Source organism: Urocampus carinirostris, chromosome 1 (genome assembly GCF_059441175.1).
Source record: "Urocampus carinirostris isolate Australia breed hairy pipefish chromosome 1, RoL_Ucar_1.0, whole genome shotgun sequence".
Classification (NCBI taxonomy): Eukaryota; Metazoa; Chordata; class Actinopteri; order Syngnathiformes; family Syngnathidae; genus Urocampus; species Urocampus carinirostris.
The window spans coordinates 2,863,323-2,887,243 of record NC_142349.1 but is presented as its reverse complement, the minus strand read 5'-3'; the positions used below and the strand labels follow the sequence as shown (position 1 = coordinate 2,887,243).

Here is a 23,921-nt window from a genome sequence, read left to right as displayed (position 1 = left end):
TGGTTTATGGGATAGCTTTGTTGGGACTGCAGCAAACCCCCTCAAAGGCTGCAGCTTCATCGGTCCAGCTTTACATGGCGGACCTTCACAAAGTCTGTGCTGTTCAGCAATATTGTTCTAAGGCAGGAGCCACACACATACATTTGCACACAGATACATAAAGTATGCACTTTTACCTGCCACTATTTTCAAAAGGATCGCTCAGTAGTAATGTAAATGTAAAAAAGAAAAGGCATTACTGATTGCATTCTTGTTCCTGCATGTATTCCCCTCAATAAGGCTCTTTTGTACAACATAGAAGCTCTCAATTGGTTGCAAAAGGCACCCAGTACTTACTGGTTTCTACAAAGGGGGTTGATATTAAATATGTATTAATTTTTATCTGGTGCTATATGACCTTTGTATCCTGATGGGTTTATCTTTTTTTTAAATGTGCACCAAACAGTCACAAAAGTTGATCTCTTTTTATACTGGGGATGTCGAACTCAGTTTTGTCCTGGCACCAGATCCAGACTTTCTTTTCTCCGTTGGGCCGGATCACTAAAATAATGTGAGCTCCAAATTTCTAGCTTTGCTGTTTAGTATTATGTTTTATCATTAAGCCTACATTAGCAACCCATCCCACATATTATAATCAGAGATGACAAGGGATCTTTTCTTCACACAACCCATTGATTTAAAAAAAATAGGAAAAAATATGTTATTGATTGGTATTGAATGTTGGCATTGAATGTGTTAACTGGTTTGTTTTAATGAATTAATATTCACACCTGAACCAATTCACCAAGCCATAACCCAAATTAATAAACTTGAAACTGCCTTCTGGCGGCCAAAGTGAGCATTTGGTTTGCAACTGTTTAAAAAATATATAACTTTTGATGAAAATACCTAGAAACTATTTAAAAAAAAAAAATCCATATTCAAAAATGTGTGGCAAACTGCAATAAATAATCAAACGAGCCGGATCTGGCCAACTGGCCGGATGTTTGACATACCTATCTTACACCCTTAAACACTTTTAAACAAATTATTGACTACATCACATTTATTTTAATGTTGCAGTTTTTAATACTTCATTGCAAAAGGTTGCTGTGATTTCGAATGGAGTTGAAGCATGTGTATTCAAAGAAGTTGAACCACATCACCAAATTCAATATTTCTTGCGTGAACAAGAGTGAATTTTAAGAAAGCTGGTATAAATCCCTGCAAGAGGGGGGTTTTGGGGTTTTTAAGGGTTATTGATCTATCTTCGTTATTCATTATCCATTATCGGTCAGTTCATAATACGCTACAAAGCCTAGGAGCCGGGACACTTACTCTCAGCCAAAAGGCCAAGCTAAGGTCCTAGCCCTAAAGCCTTGCTGCGATCATTGCGAATGCACCGTTCCCGGAGGTACTGCAATACCGGGCCGATGCGTGGAGTGGACAGAGCAAGCTCATATTCCATCTCCGAAATGCAAAAATCAAAGATAGTGACTTCATAGAAAGTACACAAAAGGCCAAGCTAAGGACCTGGCATCAAAGCCTGTTTCAGTTCTATGGAAACAGTTGGGCCATTTTGATAGGCCAAGCTAAACATCGTAACTTAACTGCAGTTACAATGTCGTGCGTTAAGAGACAACAAAAGACTAAGGGAGCTGGATCCTACCGTAGCCACTAAAAAGAGTGACCAGCTGGAGTTAATCAGAGGTGGCGTGGGCCACAGTCAAGGTCTAGAGGGAGGAGCTACAAAAAAGCTCAGGAAAGAAATACAGAAATATTGGGACTCAATGACGAGACAAATCGAGTCAAGTTTATTTGTTTAGCCCTTAATCACAAGACGTCTCAAAGCGCTGCACATACCACAGACTATTGCTAACTACGGACTATTATTAAAGCATCCCTTATCTAAAAACTACACCAGGGTAAGGAAAAACTCAAAACCTCAGCATGAAGAAAATGAAGAAACCTTGGGAAGGGACCACACATGAGGTAATGCCCCTTCCAGGATGACCAGACTGCAATGGATGTTGCATTAACAAACATCCATCCATCCATCCATTATCTGCCCCGCTTATCCTCTGTAGGGAAACGGGGGTGCTGGAGCACATCCCAGCTATCTTCGGGCAGTGGGCAGGGCAAACCAAGAACCGGTTGCCAGACAGTTGAAGATTCGATCTTATGACCTCAGAACTGTGGTGCACACGCGCTAACAACTGCGCTGCCGTGCTGCCTCATTAATAAACAATACAATTAAAATAAAATGTAAAATAATTCAACTATAATATAAAATAAAGTAAAAAGGATAACAATGGATATAGCACTAACAAACAATACACAAGAAATATTGGTTATTCGTGAGCTATAGAATATATGTGTGGTTTAAGCCTAGATTTAAACTGTTCCATTGAGGTTGCAGATCGAATTTCAAGGGGCAGAGCATTTCACAACACCTGGGCCCGAATGAAGAACGCTCTCGAACTTGCATATCTCTTCTTGGCTCTTGGGATCACTAGTAGACCAGCAATTTCAGAGCAAAGGCTCTGAACAGGAACATAGGAGGAAATTAAATCTGAAATATATGAGGGAACAAGTTTGTGCATGCTTTTTTATAATATCAACCTGAACCTTAAAAATCACATTTTAAGCTGACAGGGAGTCGATGCATGTTAGCTGAAATTGGGGTGATGTGATAAAAATTTTTGTCTTAGTTAAAAGCATCGCTGCAGCATTTTGTACCAGCTGAAGGGTCTTGATGCTGGACTTCGGGAGACCGAAAAGGAGTACATTACAGACATTTCAAAGGTGAAAGGCAAGAAATACCAAACACGAGGTATGCCCTGATTTCATGGAACAGCTCACAGTAACAATTGTGGCTTAGCGGCACACAATAAGCCTCAACCAAGCAGCTAACATTAGCTGTTAGAGAAGGAAAAATTAAACGTGTAAAGTGCAACATTACCACGAACATAACCTGTTAAAGTTGATTAGGCATGCTAAAGTTAGAATCAAAGATATGTAACCTGTAACAGGAAATGGTGATATAAAATGTAGTTGTTCTTTTGCAAAATGTAATGCAAAATAACGCTTTCAAAGCCCAGCTTCTTTGCTTTGAACCTTCCTCCGCCATAGTTTTGATTCTGGGTAAAGTTTCTTTCAAAGAATGGGACCAAAATGACTTCTGTTGTGCTAATGATTGCTCCAATAATTGCAAATGGAATCCAAAACTACCATTTTCCAGAACATATTCTTCAATAAAGCAGGTCTATATTTTTACATTCTTTAAAAAGGTTGTTCTAGGTTCAATTGGAAATTGTTGGAGCAGTCATGAGCACAGCAAAAGATTTTTCTCATTCATTGAAATTACTTTTACCTACAGTTAAAACAATGGTGGACCTACACCCAGAGTGCAAAGCATTGTGCAAGTAGTAGACTTTCTCGTTAGCAGCATGTGTGCAACTGACTCCTTCTGAACCATTATTGGGCGTAATGTTGTCAGTACTGCCCCCTGCCTTGGAGGACAGAATATGTACTGCATATGTGCAAAAAACACGTTTAAAAGAATAAATATTTAATTGGGTCAATTTATTTGTTCCAAATAATGGTTTATTAGAAATTTACGATGACATGGACCTAAAAAACTGAATCCAATCCAAAAATTCGATTCACAATGTTTACATTGAACAGGCCGGTTTATCTTTTTTTTACTCAAGCCAGTGGCAAAAAACATATTGACTGAGCAACAGCAATGTTTCACTTTTTTCAGTATGTATCAAGTATGCATTTTGTATACAGGTATATCCTGCATTCCTTTCAAACGTGCATCAGTTTGTAAATGAATAAATGACGGTGGTGGGCCATGAGGCCCTGCAATGCCTTCTCTGCTGGCCTAAGAAATATCTGAATCATTTGATGTTAATTATATCTTATTTATCAATACTTGTCAATTAATGACTGATGCTGTTTTGTGTGCTTTCCATGATAAAGCCCCACATTATAGTAAACATAGGAGACAGTATTTGCAGGTTTTCTGTCAGCTTCCTTTTATTGCTTGTTAAATAAAAGCATTGCTCATTCAGTGCAACAACAAATAAACGATGTAATACAAGAATAAACCTTTACATTTATTGTGTAAAACACATTAAACTAAAACAGCAAACAGAAAAAAATTACAGATTTACAAAAAAAGAAAAGAAAACAAGCTTAACCTTTTTATATAGAAATTTCAAGTCGAAGACATATTTTGCAAGAAAAACGTGTCGTTCATGATCACCACATCACAAATTCCGACTGGAGCGAACGCGTAGGTGTAAACGGCACGGCCCACCGCTGGTATACAAGTACGGAATGTTTTGCTAGCTACTTAAAGGATCTTTGATTTTCGAAAGCCAACTTCACTCCGTCCACAAGATCTCAACAGAAGGGGAAGATGCATCAAACGAATGCGCTTGAAGGAGTTGCAGCGTTTATGGCTTTATGGCAGTCTTTTGGTGTTGTAGTAGCCAAACAGAGGCTCCTTTAAACAGCAGTGCGCAACCACGGAGACACACATTTTAAACACATGCTTCTTTATCCTTTCTTTTGGCATTTATTGTGTGCGGGGTTTTTTTTTGCATTTCCCCCCGCTCTTCCTCTCATTTATTTTCACCATGCTTACCAGATGAAACCAAAGTAGAAAACATGGGCGTAACCAGCCCGCTTTGAGGGTCCTCAAGCATCCCCAAATTAAACCCAAGCACCCCCAAAAATATATTTCTAAAACTATTTTTCCTTAATAACTCATTTAACTCACCATCTTATTGACTCACAAGTAGACCACATTATCATCACTGTTTAATGAAATATATATATAGCATTTACGATTTTTAAGAAGTAATAATTTTATTTGACACAGAGGATGAGTTGTTAGCGTGTCCGCAGTTCTGAGATCATGGGATCAAATCCAGCTAGCCGCCTTCCTGTGCGGAGTCTGCATGTTCACCCCGCGCTTGCGTGGGTCTCTGCCGGGCACTCCGGTTTCCTCCAACGTTCCAAATACATGCATGTCAGGATAATTGGCCAGTCTAAACTCCCCATTGGTGTGAATGAGCAAGTGAGTTGTCATGTGTGCCCTGCGACTGGCTGGCATCCATGAAGTACAAGGTGTCCCCAAAGCTGGCTGGGATGGGCTCAAGGTCCCCCGCGACCCTACTGAAGATAAGCGGTGCAAATAATGGATGGATGATTTGATACTGATTTTTATAATACTTAATTCTTATCTTCTTGAAATGGAAACAGCTTGTGTTTGGAAACACAGAGGTGGATTATTTGTTTATTATTTATTACTTATTTAAATGACTGAATTAATATGTTAATGACTAAAAGATGTTTGTTAGTGCAGAGAGAAAGCTAACGAACTCATTCGACCTATAAGTAGCATGCTTCTTCTTCTGTCGGTGATGTGTACTCTAAATGAATGAGTAAAAACTGCATGGGCATGGCATAGTAATCTCTTTCTGCTAACCACAAAGTGTAATGTAATGTTCAATGGGAAATGACACTCGTGAACAGAGTTGAATGATCCTAAATCAAGTGAAAAATATGTTTTTAAACCAGCCATTACATCATTAGTGACGGGAGTCGCGGAAACATTGAGGTAATTGCGTTTATTAAGTATAAATTCAGTAAGAGTGAAACAAGCATCAACACTGACAAAGAAGAATCGATAACATTCATTAAACTAAAAACTGTTTAGCGGGACGCTTATCAATACAGTGAACACTCTATTTGTTCCGTGAATATTTATCAATGAACATTTCCCATTAATGGGTATCTGGATAAACACCGACAAACAAGTTAATAATTTAGAGTTAAAATTGCATAATATTTTGGCGTGGATTATACCTATATTGGTACCCGACTTTCATTTAAATAATACAAATTTGAAATCTTTTTAGAGAGATGTTTACTAATAAAAACATTTCGTCAAAAAATCAAGATAATAAAAACAATTAAAAAATCAATTAACATGAATCTTAAAATGAAAATTTTGTTATTTACTATGTACAATATTTTTTAAAAATCACATCAAAGGACCTTAATTTGCGCACACAAGACTTTTTAAATTATTTGTATTGGTCGATTTGCAAGCAATCCTTCTTAGAGCGCCAATGTCAAACATATGGCCTGCAGGTTTGATCCGGCCTGTTGGATGATTTAATCGGGCCGGCCATAAATTTCTGAACATGTCAAAAAAAAAAATAATAATCGAGTGTCTCAGTCATTATTAGTTTAAAAATTATGTTTTTAAAATTATGCAAACCAAATACTCTCTGCGGCCGTCGAGGGCAGTGTTTAGTCTGTATAGTGTGGTGAGTTGGATCAGGTGTAAAACTTTATTGGCTCAACCGTTGAAATGACCAATTAGGACATTCAATCCCAAAAAATGGAAAAATGAGTATATAAAAAAAGATCCCTTGTCATTTGTGATTATAAAATGTACGAATGTAGGCTGAATGACAAAGCTAACACTAAAAAACAAAGCTAAAAATTTGGAGTTGACATTCTTATACTGATCCGGCCGCCTGAGAACAGAAAGTCTGGATCGACCCAAAGAGCCAAACTGAGTTTGACATCCCTGCCATTGAGATTTCGTCATTAATCAACAAAAATATTCACAGGGTAGATTTCAGTCATGTACAATCAACGTAAACATTTGATCCTAAAAAAGTGGAGCTGCGCATCAAGTGTCCGTATAAAGGGCTTCTCTTTGCAAAGACTTGTGATGGACAAGAGGCTCGCCTTCATCGCCGATTTCTGCTTTATGGCCCGCTCATAAAACTGCCACTGCATGCCATTTAAATACTACGAGGTGTCAAATATCATAAAACCAGATGACCTTCTAACGTGGCCTTTTTCATCAACTCCCCAGATCAATAAAACTGTACACAAACGTATTATATATTTTGTTGATCTGCATGACTTACAATTACCACAATGACATTATAAGAAAATAGCACAGCAATTAAAAATATTATTTTAATGCGTTGGCCCTTTCCCCAATACAAAGCCACCGTGTCACATTTTGTAACGACTTGCATATTTGACTTTGAATATTACATGTAAAAAAATAGAGTGTTTTTTTCTTAAAATTCTTTGTTTGACAGCGACGAAAGTGAATTCGAGCCATTTCGCATCATGCAATCGTCATGCACGTTGAAAAGAAGCCCTTTTTCGCGTGGCATATCAAGGATAAGCGCATTACATATTTGTGCTTCGCAACAACAAGATGGATTCAATCTGCAATCGTCAACGAGTAAACCGTTAGTATTTCGCAATTAATAAAAACGGGTGCCTGGCATATCGAATTAAGAATGAGTCAACAGCATTGTAATCGTGCAGTTGCGAAATCTACACTCGCAATTTGCTTATGTCGTACACTAATGAAAATATCAACGTTTTTGTTTTAGTGCATTTTTAAGAAATTTGTAGAAAAGCTAAATAGCCGCATGCAAAACGCAGACCTTTCCTGTGCTTGTCTGTTATTGTTGACCACGTAATTTTATATTTTTAGCAAAGCAAGTGCACATTCAAGTGAAAATGCCGGTGCAAATTAGTCTCAGTCTATTCTAGGGGTCACCAACATTTTTGAGGCTGAGAGGTCAGCGTGAAGGTCTACACATTTGATGCATTTCTAGAATAGCATGTCACCATAACGTTGTTACTAACTTATTGCTATATTATTACCATTTTGTTTATTTAGATCAGTGGTTCTTAATTCTCTTGGAGATAGATAGATAGATAAATAGATAGATAGATAGATAGATAGATAGATAGATAGATAGATAGATAGATAGATAGATAGATAGATAGATAGATAGATAGATAGATAGATAGATAGATAGATAGATAGATAGATAGATAGATAGATAGATAGATAGATAGATAGATAGATAGATAGATAGATAGATAGATAGATAGATAGATAGATAGATAGATAGATAGATAGATAGATAGATAGATAGATAGATAGATAGATAGATAGATAGATAGATAGATAGATAGATAGATACCGAACCCCAACAGTTTTATGCGCATCCACGAGTGTAAAATAAAATGTGTGTAAAATAAAATGTGTAAAATAAAATGTTTTTTTCAGATTAAATCATATAGTTTTCTACTTGTGCAAGAATGAACCACGCAAAACAAAACCAACATCGTGCATGAACTCACAAATCACATAACTAAAAATTAGTTTGACTTGTGCTGTGACCTTTTAGAAACCAATTAGGATTTGCGTGGTTTGTCGTTGACAAGCGCTATATTCTCCTGGAATTTTCACAGCAAAGTTTGTTACTTTTGTTTTCATGTCCAGCATCCTCATAACAAAAGTTCTCGCAAAAAAATGTCGTCACAAATGGTATTAAAAACTCTTGGTTTCCTTCGTAAAACTTGATACTTTTCCATTTGTTGACACCAAAATGTTTAGACTAGAGTGTTGAACCCTGTTCTTCTGAATTTCAATGATTCTGTCAAGGTATTCATCATTAAATTATCCTGCCTCTAAAGCAGTCATGAACGACTGTCTCACCCATGCTGAATATTAGTCTCGTGCAGGGAAGTATTCGTTGAAAGCGGGGCATTTCATTGCACATAGACATGACGAGTCTTGACCTCCACAGATGAAGCTCCCGAACCCCCGAGACTGACTCACCAACCCCTTATGTCAGATCGAAACCATGCAGGTTAAAAACCACTGTTTTAAATATCCTAGAAATTCACAATATATATACTATATATTAGCTACTCAGGTTATCTCAGGGGGCTACCACGTTGGAGACCCCGGTCTAATTTATTTGTATAAAATCCCTGCCTAGCAGACTTGAGAATCGATAAATTACAATTAAAAAATGGTAAATGATGGGAGGGAAACTGAATGGAATCAGCACTGGTGCGTTTTCTCATACCCTCTGAGGTTGCAGGTTATGTTATAATTTTACAACACCAGACTTTGTGTTCTTGCAGGATGTGATTTCATTAAGGACTAAGTCAGTTTGCATGCAAATATATGCAATTCTAATAATCCTTGGTCTGATCCTTGCTCTGTTTTTTCATTTTCATCCTACGGTTTTGGAACCAAATCTTGACCTGCCTCTCGGTCAGGTTAAGCACCCTTGCGACTTCGTGGCGCCGGTCCCGAGTCAGGTACATGTTGAACAAGAATTCCTTTTCCAGTTCCAGCGTCTGGTATTTGGTGTATGGGCACCTCTTCTTCCTGGAGGAGCGTGCATGCAACCAGTTGGCAGAGGGGTCATCTGTGTGTGGGACAAAAGTAAATTCATGAATAAAATAAAAATAATAAATACAAATTATTTCACCATAACAATGAGAATTAAGATTAGAGGAAAATCGACAATCACACTTTTTCTGATAATTTCAGATGCCCTTCTCTGGAGCATACAAAACTGCAGTTATCAAACAAAGCCTATATTTAAAAAACATATTTAAATAATTGTCCAACAGATCATTTGTTCTTATAAAAAATGTCTTCAATTCATATAAAGATGTTTGAAAATACAAGCAGATAGAAAAATATTATTCATAAATATACACATGGCAGTTTTAATTATTGACAAACATTGTCAGTGTTATAAGTTTTTTATTTAGCAAATACTCAAAATAAGGAGAGAAAATATCAATGGATGTCAAACTTACAAAGAGAACTGTGGAGAGTCTAAACATTAGATAAGGAATTCCAACCTGTTCTAAAAGCCCTCCCCTGAGCCCTTTCTTTTTATTAAATCTCCTTGGTTACAAAAGCAGATCCTTCCTAAGGGCCCGGTCACACAGCCGTTTGCGTCTGTATCGCGGGTAAAATTTTGCGTTTTTTTTTTGCCCGTGGTTGCCCGCGATGGAAAATGTGCAAAATTGGCCAACCCGCTGTTCATCGGTGGTATGCCCGCAAAACAGACGCCGGCGACTGTTCCGCTTCCTCATCACGTAATTTCCGCGTCATTTTCTCGTGTGGACCACGAGTATAAAAGCTGCCGTTATGCCGAGAAATGCATCCTTGCCGAGATTTGCATCCCCTCGCTACCACAACCACTTTTACCTTGTTTTATCTCACTTTTATATCACTTTTAGGGAATTTAATGGCGAACATATAACCAAAACCACTTCGTCTTGCACTTGTTGGGAATGTAATACAACTTAAACCATTCCGTCTTTGTATTTGTTGTGAATGTAATCGAACGGTAATGCACGCCGTATACAAATCACTTTTGAGCAGGTAACATGTTTATTTTGCCTTTTTCTATTCAAATCGCTCGTATTGAAACTGTTATGCACTCTACCGTAAAGCTTATTTCTGGATAATAAGCTTTACGGTAGAGTGCATAACAGTTCTCAAAAGTGACAAACGGGGAGGCTGTGATAGCTGGAATTGAAGCCTGGGCCGCTGCACTGTGGGGCTGTTCTCTAACCACCCAGATGCTGTGTCGCCTCGTTCCTGTAATACGAATGTAAAGAGAATGGTTTGTGTTGTATTACATTCCCAACAAATGCAAGACGAAGTGGATTTGGTTATATGTTTGCCATTACATTCCCTAAAAGTGAGATAAAACGAGGTAAAAGTGGTTGTAGTAGCGAGGGGATGCAAATCTCGGCTGGGATGCATTTCTCGGCATAACACCGGGCTGTAGAAATCATAACCGCTCAAGACACAGTCCCGTGAAGATCAAGAATTCAAGCTATTGCACTGAAGAAGCCAATATGTTATTATTGTAATAGTTTTTCATTATCATTTTATTATCTTGTTACGAAATGAAAAGAAATGTCAACAAATAAAAATGGATTAAGACGAGGTCACTACGGTGACGGGGATCCATGTTCACCCCTTGACGTCTCGAGCACAACTGACGTGTGCTCGGCAAATCGCGCTGTATATACGCGGAGAAAGGCGTTTGACCGTCACACGCGTAACACGCTAATTTCACGTAATAAAACAGCGATACAGGCGCAGAACATGCTATGACCGTGCTCCACCCACGATTACCCGCTGAAATTTCGCGTCCTACCCACGTGTAACCACGCCCTGGCCGCGGCCAGAGCACGTCGTTCCGCGTCATTTCCGCGTCATTACCTCGTGTGCCACCCGCGGTTAACACGTGGTCTAAAGTTTTGAGCAGCACACAACTTTTTCGCGCGGCCAACCGCGTGTGAATTTCTGACCGCGTGTAAAGCACTGCTGTATCTCGTCTATATGGCGATCTCAAAGCGTCTAACATCGTCTGCTTCACGGGCAGAAATTTCTGGCCGTGATTCAGCCTCGATACGCCCGTGAAAGGCTTGGTGACCGGGCCCTAAAGTTTTGAGCAGCGCAAAACTTTTTCGCGCTGCCAACCGCGTGTGAATTTCCGACCGCGTGTAAAGCACTGCTATATCTCGTCCGTATGGCGATCTCAAAGCGTCCAACAGCGTCTGCTTCACAGGCAGAAATTTCTGGCCGTGATTCAGACGCAAACGGCTGTGTGACCGGGCCCTAAAGGTTATGAAAATTCAAAGAACATCAGCATGATTGGCAAACAGTAACAATGATATAAAAAGTGCATAATAGTCAAAACAACAAACAATAGTGCACAATAATTGTCCAAATAAAAACTGGCAGAAATCTTTGCAGGTGTACAATGTAAAAAAAACAGAATAAACTTTGTTATTTATGTTTATCGTTATATGTCCTAATTGTAGAACCACAAAACTACGAATTTGGCATTAAAAAACACATATTAAACATAGTTAATAATATTCATCTATTCATCCATCCGTCCATCCAATACTGCTCACGTCATAGGGGCAGCACACATTAGCAGGGAAGTCCAGATTTCTCACTCCCTACCAACTTCTCTAAAATAGATACCAAAAAAAATCCAAGCCAGTTGAGGGAAAACATGTTCTTTCAGCGGGTTAAAAAAGGCGAGTAGACCACACTCCAATTTGAGACTTCTGGCTGGCACTGAAGGATTGAATCAATAAATAAATACTATTAGTTCTAGTAATAATACTACTTCCACTTCTACTACAAAAGATGATAATGATAATTTGAAAAAAACTTTTCAATTGAAAAAAATATATATTTCAAAATTCAGACGAGAAACACATACTCGTTACTTATTTTAGCTGGAGACCATTTCAGCTATTTTGGGGCAGAAGGCAGGGGACACCCTGAACTGTCGCAGGACAAACAAAGACAGACAACTCACTCGCTCATTCAGACCTAGGGACAATTTGGACCGGCCAATTAACCTGACATGCATTTTTTTCAAAGTTGGGAGGAAACCAGCATGCCCGAAGGAAATCATGCAGGCATGGGGAGAACATGCAAACTCCAAACGGGGAGGCTGTGATAGCTGGAATTGAAGCCTGGGCCGCTGCACTGTGGGGCTGTGCTCTAACCACCCGATGCTGTGTCGCCTCGTTCCTGTAATACGAATGTAAAAAACAAAACAAAAAAACAATCAAATAAAAGTTCGGATATGAAAGTCAGAGTGCCTTCATATCAATTTGCATGTACTAGCTCTCCTTTCCCAATCGGATAGTCTGTGACTATCATCTGTTGGTATGGTCCAACATCCTTGAAGGCTGTATAATAAATGTCATCCAATGTGGCCCAAATGTGGGGTATACATTTCTTTCCAGGGAAAATGATGCATTTCAGGGAAGTGATGGGAAAATGAATGACGAGAAATGGGTTTTTTACATTCACAAATAATCCCTTCTGTAACAGTCCAGCTATTCCCCAGGAAGACAGAACGGTCTTTACGGCGGTGTTCCCTTAATGATAGGAAAGTGGGAAACAAACTGTGGGAATGTGTGCAAGATTTACCATACAGTGTTTTTGTCTTGGGGTTCTTTTATTCGTTCCAGAAATGTTCAGCCTAGATGCGGCATAGACATACAGAAAGATCGAAAGACTGATACAACCATAAAACAGCCTGCTATGGCCTGTGGCTCGGCAACATGAGAAATTCAATTGCTGACCAATGTTTATTTTCCTGCCTGTGTCCACCATGATGAATGAAGCTTACATAGATACAGTAAGCAGACGGCCTGTTGGATTAATATTGCATCCTGTCTCTCGGATCTTTCTCCCTGAGCTTGCAATTTCACCCTAATAGTTCCAGAAATTGACCTCTCGTATATCCCGAGGCACGTTATTACATTTCTCTGTCGTATTTTATTCAGTCTCCCTCGCCACCCCAACCTCTTGTACGTTTCACCGAACCACCAACCGCTGCACGCCATTTAATGGGGTTGTTCACCCTGTGAAAACTTAATAAACTTCAGAGGTAATAATTTTCACAGTTCTGCCGGCGAAAGTAACAACAGCACCAACATATAAGTGGGATAATGTAGTTTACTATGGATGGGTTCCCAGCACCAGTAGTGTAAAAATAATCAATTGTGTTTCATTAAATGGTACAGACGCTGCCCGACTTACGAATGAGTCAGGTTCCTGATCGTTGGTAAGTTGAATTTGTAAGTTGCCTCAGTGCTATATTTTGTACGTTTAAGCTTAATATAAGTATGTTTAAGGCTTGTATAAGTAATCTGTATTTTTTGTACTAAAAAATGAACATTTGATAAAATAATATGCTCTATAAGATAAATAAAGTGAAGTTTAACATACTTTTGTAAGACAGGCTTCAAGAGTTATGCTACTTCCTCTGTGGTAAAAAGTGGCCAAAAAAAAAGCGTTCCGACTATTTTCCCAACCGCATCCAGCTTTGTTATTCCACTTTCGTTTCAAAAGAAACGGCTCGCCTCTTCTTTACACTTTACACCAACCATATTGAATTGATGCACGAGATATTAAACAATAAAAATAAGTTCTTAGCACGCTGGAGATAGTGTAGGCGTAGAATGTGAGGTGCACATAATGATGTCAGTAGGGCGACGAATGTATCGAGAGTGTAGGCAAGCGCGAGAGTTAAGTTTTGGAGAGGGTTTGATGTCTTTACAGAGAGACAGTAAGTGTTTCTGAGTATTTTTTCATGAAGGAGGAGCAATTCATTACCCACACAAAACGACACGCTACATCGGTGGCAGCGGTGGGATTATGAGGAGGCGTAGGAGAGATGTTTACACACAAATTAGGAAGAAGAAGAGGATTCTTTCACTTCCAGGTGGATGCTGGGTGACCTCAAACAATGCCAGACGCCGGTAGCGGCAGAACGAAGCTCTACAGTAATGTCCTGTACTCGGAAAGAGGTGCAATAATAATAATAATACAAAATCTAACTCACAGAAATGTCCGGATATTTTTCGACATCCCGAAAAAAACGTTCGTATCTACCGTTTTACGTAAGTCGATTGGTCAAAAGTAGGGGAGCGTACTTTCCCACTAAGGTCTTCTCCAAACATGTTGTTTTTTGGGGAATCACAAAACCTTGCCAATACTATCTTGAAAGATTTCAGTCAGTTCATGTGAAGAGTTATTCTCCTACGACACTGATGTAATTTTTACTGTAGTTGGGAAATATCCCAGCAACTGCTATAGAAGTAAGAATACCGCAAAGTTGTAAATATGACATCTAGTTAACTGCTGTCATCATCGTATATGTTAAAAAATACTTAAATACACTGTGCAGGTGTTATTACCACTAAACTACAATGAAAATTACTGTACACTGTTCTTAACGGAATAGTTCGTGCATAAAGTCAGTTTTCCTTTATAGTATCGGCAAGTCAAGTCAAGTCAAGTCATTTTTATTTGTATAGCCCTGAATCACAAATAGTCTCAAAGGGCTTGGGCAATACCGCTGTTGGTAACCGCTAAGGTCATGGGGACTTGCTTATCATAAAAAAAGAACCCCAAACCTGGTCAAAACATTTGCAAATTGACCATAATCTTAAACAGGATTGATGAATGCATGATTATATTCACATAAATGTTTATGTAGAGTTATTTGTGTACCCATTTATATAAACATATGCTACATGTACAATATATAGATTTTCCAATGGTCAACCTCCCAATGTCCATATGTTGTTTTTTATTGTTTTGCCCTTTTTAGTACATTTAGTCATCTAAGTCGAATGAATGTAAGGAGTTTGCACTCGTCGTTTGCAGTGCTTGAACACATTTTTTCAAATAGGAGGACATAGATGTTTTAGACACATTAAACCCTAAATCATACGATTAGGCAGACATAATTTATGGCTGTCTTTATAGATGCAGTGGTCCATAGTTTTAATCTTCTGTGTTTACTTGTGTCTTATCAAGTTGTATCATGTCCCCCTGTATTTGTTGTTGCTCTCTTTTGAGGTAAACTTGATGCACATGAGGCGCCATTAGCAAGGCACCATAGCAATCAGCACCATTAGCTGATGGCACTGTCCCACGCACACTGCTTATTTGAGAATTGCTTCTGTTTGTTGATCATGTGTTTGGAATGACGCGACCATTCTAGATGTCAACATAGGTTAATCACCACATTTAACCAACTTGCTGGCTTTAATAGGTTTTTTCCGTACACATCACTTATTTACAGGAAAGGTTGATGAACCTAAGGAGTAATGCATGCCAAAATAGGACAACATGCCAATGTGAAATATGCTATTTGTTGTGGTTGCCATCGGTAATGGACAGTCCACTTTAAAAGCTAAATGTTTGTCATCATTCTGGGAAGACTAACAAGAGAACTCCAGCCTTGTTACAATTGTGTAAAGATGATTCAAATGTGACTGTATGTTTTGTTATTGGAGCTTTTAAAAAGCCGTCAGAACGAAATCGCCCGTAATACCCTGAGAACTAACTTTCCCGGCTGATCAATTGCAATGTAAAAATCGACCATTTTGATGGATTTGTAGATGTAAACGTTAAAATATTGTGAGTACCGTATTTTCCGCACTATAAGGCGCACCTAAAAGCCTTTATTTTTTCAAAAGCTGACCATGCGCCTTATAATACAGTGTACCTTATTTATGGCTCAATTTTAAAATTGCAAAGATTTCCAACTAACTTGCAGCCGCCGGCTAGATTTTCCCCCGAACGCCAAGTAGTCCGCGGTGTATGCTGGGATTTATTTACCGGCGTTTCATTGGCAAACCAATGTGTCAATCATCATTTGAATCAATCACTATTGGCTAAAGTTATTCGGAGGTCAAGGGGCGGATCCTTTTTATCATTTACAGGCTGGCATTGGCTTGAACGGCAACACAAAGCCTGCAATTGGCCGAAAAAGATGTGTCAATCATCAGTTGAATCGATCACTATTGGCTAAAGTTATTCGGAGGTCAAGGGGCGGATCCTTTTTATCATTTACAGGCTGGCATTGGCTTAAACGGCAACACAAAGCCGGCAATTGGCCGAAAAAGATGAAAGTTTATGGCACGTGGCTGACGGCATAGAGAAAACATTTTTTTCTATTCTGCATTTGAAAATATTTTATTCTCCCGGATTTACTACCCTCTCATATATAAGAGGACATTGGCTGCACATTATTATGAACACAACGACTTTGGTGAGCTACTCCGGGTTTTATATTGTCCCTGTATCTTGTTTCAGACTGAACCCGATGTTTCTGTGATAAGCGGTGCAGATAATGGATGGAATGGAGTGTCTATTTTTAAATTAAACTCAATTCCAAGTGTTTGTCGTCGTATGCACAGTAAAGTTGCGAGCGAAAAAGAAAATAGATACTAAGGAATGGTTGGCATTTCTTGAATCCCAAGACTTTAACCTTCCGAATGATGGAACGATGCATTTGAGTGACATCGTACGGACACTGCATCCGCACGTGTTCTCGACACGTATTTGCGTCTTTGCAAGCTTTGGGAATGTTAAGGGGGTAATAAGTTGGACTGAACTATCTGACTGTTTTGTCCACGTTCCCATTGTAGCGCCTTATAATCCTGTGCGTCTTATGTATGTCAAAAATAGGACCAAAAACTATTTTTTCGGGGTGGGCCCTATAACCCGGTGCGCCTTATAGTGCGAAAAATACGGTACATTGTTAAATAATAGAAAGAGGTGATTGTTTTGCTCCCGATTTGAATGGCATGCCTCATATATAGTCTTCTGCATGGAGAAGACATGCAAAATAATGTATGCATATATTATTAATGTTATGTTTTTGGAAAACCAAAATAAAACATTTGATTTGAAATCACAATAACACGGTGGCTTTTAGAGATGCCTTCTGTCTTCTTTTCTCAATTCTGCTTGTCCTTTTATGTTAGGGACCAGCTCAAGTTACACGTGCATAATGCATCCTCTAAAAGGGCATCGGAAACGTTTTCCGTCGCAACTGCTATGTTTTGTATTTAGAGCGATGGATTGGCTCCTGCATATAAACATTCTTTGGCAAATGAACACCAAAATTATCAAATACGTTTGCTACTTGACGCATTGTATTAATCCAAAATTGCCCCCCACGACAAAGCCACCCTCCTCGCAAAGGAACTGACAAAGGAAAAATTCCAAGAGCTGATGCTCTTTTGCTTTTAGACAATAAATTCCTACAGCCTATTTTCTTGTGTCTAGCCATTTCTTGTAGTCTCGTTGTTAAGTGTCTATTTAGTTAATCTGTTTAGTTCGTTCTCTGTTTTTAAATAGTTTGTCCATTTAGATGTCTCTCCTTAGCAATGTCATTTTTAGTTTCTATGGTTTTCTTACATTCATTTTGTAGACCAAATCATAATTTAAATACTCAACTGCCCCATGTCCTGTTAAAGCATCACTGCTGTCACTACTACAACTTTAACTACGAGTGTTACCATGGGTGTGCAAAAGCAATTTTTGGGGTAGTGTCCGGGAAAGTTTTGATAGTTTTGTGCATTTCAATAAAAGTGTACATGTAATACATATATAATATAAATACAATTTCAATATGTCCTTATAGTCCTTTGAATATAATTTGACTTTTATTTGCAATATTGCAAAAGTTTTCGACCTATAATCATAAATGCTACATTTTCTAGTTTATTTTACCGCGTCTTTAAAAAAAGGTTTGCTACTAGCTGGAATAGTTTAGACGTGACAGCATAATGTTTTTACACCCCTTTTTTTGTCCCGAAATACTTTGGCAAAAAATGGCCCTAAATATATATATATATATATATATATATATATATATATATATATATATATATATTGCACATAGATAATGATGCACATTTCTACAATCCCTATAAGTTATTATTGACGTTGTGCAGTAAGTCTACTGTTAAAACACACAACTGAACTAAAAATGCACTTTATAGAGCGGCGTAAGGGGGGTGGGGGGTATAGTAAGACCTAATGTCTATTTGTGTATACCACTGAAAATAACTAATGATGACAACCACCACTTCTACTACTACTACTACAATACTATCCTATTAGCAAAATATTTTAATAAAATATAAAATAAAACTAACAACAACAATAATAACTTTTTAGAGAGTTAAGAAAAACTCAAAAACGTTGGACTAAAATGGAAGGATATATTTAAAATATTTATTTAAAGTTATTTCTTTTCAAGCATTAAATCAATACAATCAGACAGATAGACATACCGGACACTATCTCTTTTGCTTAAATTGACACTGTTAATTTTTGACCACTAGAAGTCGGTGTATTGTATAATGCAACCAAAAACAAGTGTTAAAAAACAAAAGGAAGAAGACAAACAACAGAGACTCATGGTGACCAAACTGCACAATTTTCTTCTCATTTTTGCGCAGCCTTTCATAAGGTTTTTGTATTTTCATGGCTTCATGCTGCAGCGAGATGGCAGATAATTATGCCAGCTTCCTCTATGTGAGGCTCATGTAATTTAAAATGCTAATTTCTTGACTAAGTAGAAGTATTAGAGTTAATGTATTTTGGCTTGGTATCTAAATCATTAAATCAAATCAAAATGTATTTGTATGGCACTTTGAAAGTGCTGTATTCAAATTGCGATAGGCAAATACATAGACAAACACAAACAATGGTTAAATCAAATTAAAACAGAAACTAAATAAACCATTAAAAAATAACAAATCATATCATGGTTAGTCCATAGTACTGTTCCTGTATTTTTGTATATTATTCAAATCAATGTTGTTTTTAATCAATGAAATAAAAAAAAATTCCAAGGGATGAAGTTTTTTTTCTCCTACTTTGAGGCGTTGTATAATACACACTATATCTTACATAAGTATGTCGATTCCATTTTGATGAGCTTTTTATTGTCCTGAGGGTTAACTGTAATTGCCCCTTTAATTGTTTTGTGATGACTCTCTATTACTCAGTAAATACATTTCAAAATGTAAAATATTTTTTTATTAGCAACCAGTTCATTAAAATATTGGGGTGGATCCAGAAATCTGTTCTACTAGACCCGGTCTTTTAGCAGCTGTAATAGTTCAAGAGAACAAAGTGGCTATGCCCTGTGGCCCTTTGTCCTTATTTTACTGCAGCATTTAAAGCATTTACAATCGTGCTCCCAAATCATTGTGTCTTTCTACAAAGTGCTATGTCCTGCCAACAGAACTTACTTTGATCTATACTCTCGCTCCCCTCGCACGCATCGTTATTTTTTCCGAAGCCCACACCGGGGACGCTGGCCACTGGAGCCGCCGAGGATTTGGACTCCAGGACGTATGTTGCGCTCTCCAGTTGATCTTGCTCTCCGTTTTTGGGTGGACTCGCCACGCTAGGGTGGTTTAGCTGCGGTTCCAACTTGACACAACCGTTCTGGACCAGGCCCGGAAAGCAGTCGGAACTGCGCGGCGGGCATTCCAGCCACGAGCGGATATAGCGAGTGTCCGTTGAGGGGACATGCTGTGTCGGGATGTACGGGTGGTATGCGGTTGAGAGAGCGCTCGGACCGTGGTGCGGACTTAACGGACTCCAGGGTGCAGAGAAGAGTGAAGGTTTGGGCTGGAAACTACAGGACGGATAGGGTTCGGGGAGGGGATGCTCCGATGAAGATGCCGATCCGTGCTGCTTTCCACCCGCTGCAGCCGCTGCAGAGCTGGAGCCAGAATACTGAAGGTTGGGGAAATGGGCTGGGGTCGGGAGTTCATCGCTCTCTTGACTTATGATGGAGTCCACGTAATAGTTGCTCAAGGTCCCCGAAAGAGACATGATCGGACATTATCTGTGAAGCACTACGAGTTCACTAAGTAGAGAACAGAAACATTAGAATTTTTTTCTTCACCTCGTCTCCTCATCTGCCCTTTGCTATTTCGTTTTGCTCTTTCTCGAATCCCCCGCCCCTTCCCCGCTTCTCTCTTCTTTCTTTTCAAGTCGCTTGCTGGGAGACAAGTTTTTCAGCTTTCATTGTCAAAGAAAGCGATTGGCCAATGCCAACAAAGGGTTAAAGCTTCATGGAGTGTAAATCAACCCGCCTCCTCCTCCACACCATTTTTTTCCTCCCAATACTGCACGTATTCCCACGTTCCTATAATATAAAAATATATGCCATTATGGTCATGCATGTTCAAAGTATAAACAAAACCATATATATATTAATCTAAAGAGTTGCAAAATAATAATAATAGATAGAAAGTAAAGTATAGGCATTGATAAGGTTTTCTCATTTTAGATATGTATGTCCTTCGAACTTTGCTTTTGTTAAAGAGTTGATATTTCAAAGAAACACAAACCTTTGAACAGTAGAGAACATTCCTGACAATTTGTGTGTTTTTGATCATTTCAAATTATGCGCACTGCATAAAAAATGCACGGAAAAAAAACGTTTTTGTTACACCAATCTCCTCTGGCCAATCGAGGCTTTAATCAGGATCTTCTCGGTCACTGGTCGCAAATGACAACGTCACCGTAGATTGCTAATATTGTGGGGGTATTTTGCAGTCTGACTTGCTGTGTGTAGATGCGTGCTGTGTTGCGTTTTTAATGTTTTACGCTCAATAAAGGGTATTTGCTGAGGTTGACAGGACTGTATATATCTGCAGTAATAATGCAGAGACTGTTCCTTTGATTTTACTAAATGTTATTCAATTGTTAGTACAAACACCTGCTATCAGATTTAAATGTGAGTACATGGGTGCTGCGTTGTGTATTAAGGATAATTATCGCTTATATATGGGAATTGCGAACATTAATACGAGGAGCAATAGACAGGTATGTTAATATTCACAGTGATTATGAGGAAAACCTCCATTGGATTTTACTTATAGACATGATTCAACTATTTATTCAAAAACATGCTATCACGTGTATTTAAATTAATATCGAAAATATCATATTGTTTTTTATGATTATTATTATTATTAATAATAATAATAATAATAATAATAATTTACAACACCTCCTGCGCATTTCTCACTAGATGTAAAATTACATAGTTTTGTCATTAAACTGTTTTTTTTTTAATCTCGATTCCAAAAACCCTTGTCATCGTTTGATTAGCAGTTGACAGTAAGTTATTTATTTTTTATTTTTTGTGAACGAGGGCCAGTTAGCAAGAACATCTGGTCACGCACTCACATTCGCCTGAAAGCCACTTTTTCAACAATGTTTTGGTGCACGTTGAAGCCATAAAGAAATTCACGGCGACTGCTTAAGATTTTATAGTGCTGATATATGACTTGCACGAGTCAGACTGTAAATACGAGAGAGACTGTTGCACACCAACTCGGAAAAAAAGGCCCATCTCATTTAGCGACCAGGCTGTTGTGACTTAACACTTCTTTGGAACGAAAACGGAAAACGGAAAACCACAAACTACAACTGCAATCAGATAGAAAACGAATGCAATTATTTGTTTTGTGATGAAAGGCCGAACAACGATGTGCCGATTGGATTTTGAACTTCAATGGTCGCCTGTCTTGAATCCTTAAAAGTGGTGTAAGCAACTTCAAAAATATTCTAATTGCTGCCGCCATCTTCTGGCTGAAATCATAACTGCAGAACCTTTTGTTGTGCGTCCAAGTATTTCAAATTCCTAGGTGCACTCGAATAAACTTTTTCCCATATTTTTGGGGGGTTCAATTGGCATTTGGACTGTATTTGGAACAGTCCTTTTCTTACTTTCACATTTTTCATATTACAATTAAATAAAAACACGACAACGGCGGTGATTTTGTGCAATCCGACCCTCCCTACCCCTACCTCCTTCCCTTCAGCGTAGTGCACTTTGTGACCAGAACACTGATGACAAAAGTAAAATGAAATTAGATAGGCGCAGTGAGAAAAACGTCTAAGCTCTTTGAACTTAGTTGAGCATTGTTAACACGTACTTTATAGAAAAATATATTTAATTTGAATCTTTTTAAGGACACCTCAAACTACCCACCCCACTCCAAATACGGCACGAGCTAGTATAATCAATTCAATAAATTTAAAGTTACTTGTGTGGTTCAGTTCCAACCAATTCTCTCATGTGTGCACTTCAAATCTTATTGTACGATTGAGTTCAGTTATTCATATGTATGATTATGAATGCCACATGCTTCCAAATGCAGAGCGGGGGAGATGGGACTTGAAGGGGCCCAGATCGCTTCAAGGAGTATTGAGGCAAAATGTGGCCCTGAAATTATTTTCTGGAAAAAATGAGAAAAGTATTTGGATTTGCTGAACGTACAGTAGCTCCAAAAACATGACATAATGATGCAGAATTTGTGACAGTCCTTCACAAAACAACACATGTTCCTGTTGCATCTCAGATGTGTTGTTTTTCACTTTGATCATGCTCATGTCGGTTAAACGGCCTCCAAGAATCTAAATTTTGATGCAGACAGGGCCCACAAGACAATTCATGATAATATAAACAATAACAACAATTAACATAATTAGTAGAAGCATTTTTAGTGTTATAAAAATAATAATAATAATAATAATAATAATAATGATGATGATGATGATGATGATGATGATGATGATGATGATGATGATGATGATGATGATGATGATAATAATAATAAGAAGAAGAATTATAGTAATAATAATAACAATAAATATGATGATTAGAAAATGATAACAATGGTACATGGGCTGCCTTTATATAGGGCTTTGCAGGACGTGCTTTACAATACACGTCACACTTGACCCCCCCACTTATTTTATCTTTATTCCTGTTTTCCCTTTTGCATCTTTTTCCTATTTTTCTTTCCTATTTATTTGTTACTTTCAAAATATTATTTTTCATCCCTTTGTCTTTCTTTGAGAAAGGCTGAGTAAAAAAATGGAAGGAAAAAAGTGCTTTTTGCTCTCTTTTATTCCCCGTAGTTCGTTGTTGTTAGTCTTACGAGAGAGAACTACAAAGAGATCAAAGAGATCAGACCCAGCAGAAAAAGCTAATGTTGTGACTCATCCATTTGCAGAAACTGTAGTAATAAAAACCTCATCATCCAGTCCAGCGTGAATGTGGATCTTTGGTGGGACAAGTACACCGCGGTTACATTGGTGCCGTGACCCGTGACTTTTATCAAACTCGCCGAACCGAGGACTGTCCTACCTGCCACATCAGCTCACAGTATTTGAAATTTTAGTTACATGAGCGATATTGTTTTGCTCATTACAGTGCAGTGTCACAGTGATACGCAGGCTGCTGATTTATTTTGAGATTTTAACTTATTTACATTTTTTTCTGTTACCCTTTGAAACATGTTTAATCACAGCAATGTGTTAGCTCCACAATTTGACACACCTATTCACTTTGGCAGGGGCAGAGGCATGTTTACCCCTATCCCCTCTGTTGATAGTTCTACCCCAGGTGGTGCTACACATAGAGTAGAGGCAGTTTCTAGTGTCAACACCTATAATGCAGCTGACCAACATGCTAGCCTACCTTCACCTCAGGTCAGACCCACATCTACGCCAAATTCAACGAGTGAAATTTCTGAGGGTTTAGCTGATCACATCACAAATATTATTCAGGAGATAGCACATAAATTGGCTGATAGCATTTTCACAAATATACTGTCACACAATATATGTCAAGTCAAGCCAAGTCATTTTTATTTGTATAGCC

General features: G+C 38.3%; 1 protein-coding gene and 1 pseudogene across 1 annotated transcript; both read right to left on the bottom strand.

The window, feature by feature from the left end:
* Positions 1-1,371: 1,371 nt before the first annotated feature.
* On the bottom strand, positions 1,372-1,523 carry LOC148373247 (U2 spliceosomal RNA; annotated as a pseudogene).
* Positions 1,524-9,033: 7,510 nt separating this feature from the next.
* On the bottom strand, positions 9,034-20,194 carry hoxb9a (homeobox B9a). The gene is made up of 2 exons (XM_088320406.1): positions 19,480-20,194; positions 9,034-9,272 (listed from the first exon to the last, which is right to left on the bottom strand). The coding sequence occupies exons 1-2, from the start codon at positions 20,069-20,071 to the stop codon at positions 9,034-9,036; spliced, it is 831 nt and encodes a 276-aa protein (XP_088176532.1). The 5' UTR covers positions 20,072-20,194.
* Positions 20,195-23,921: the final 3,727 nt, after the last annotated feature.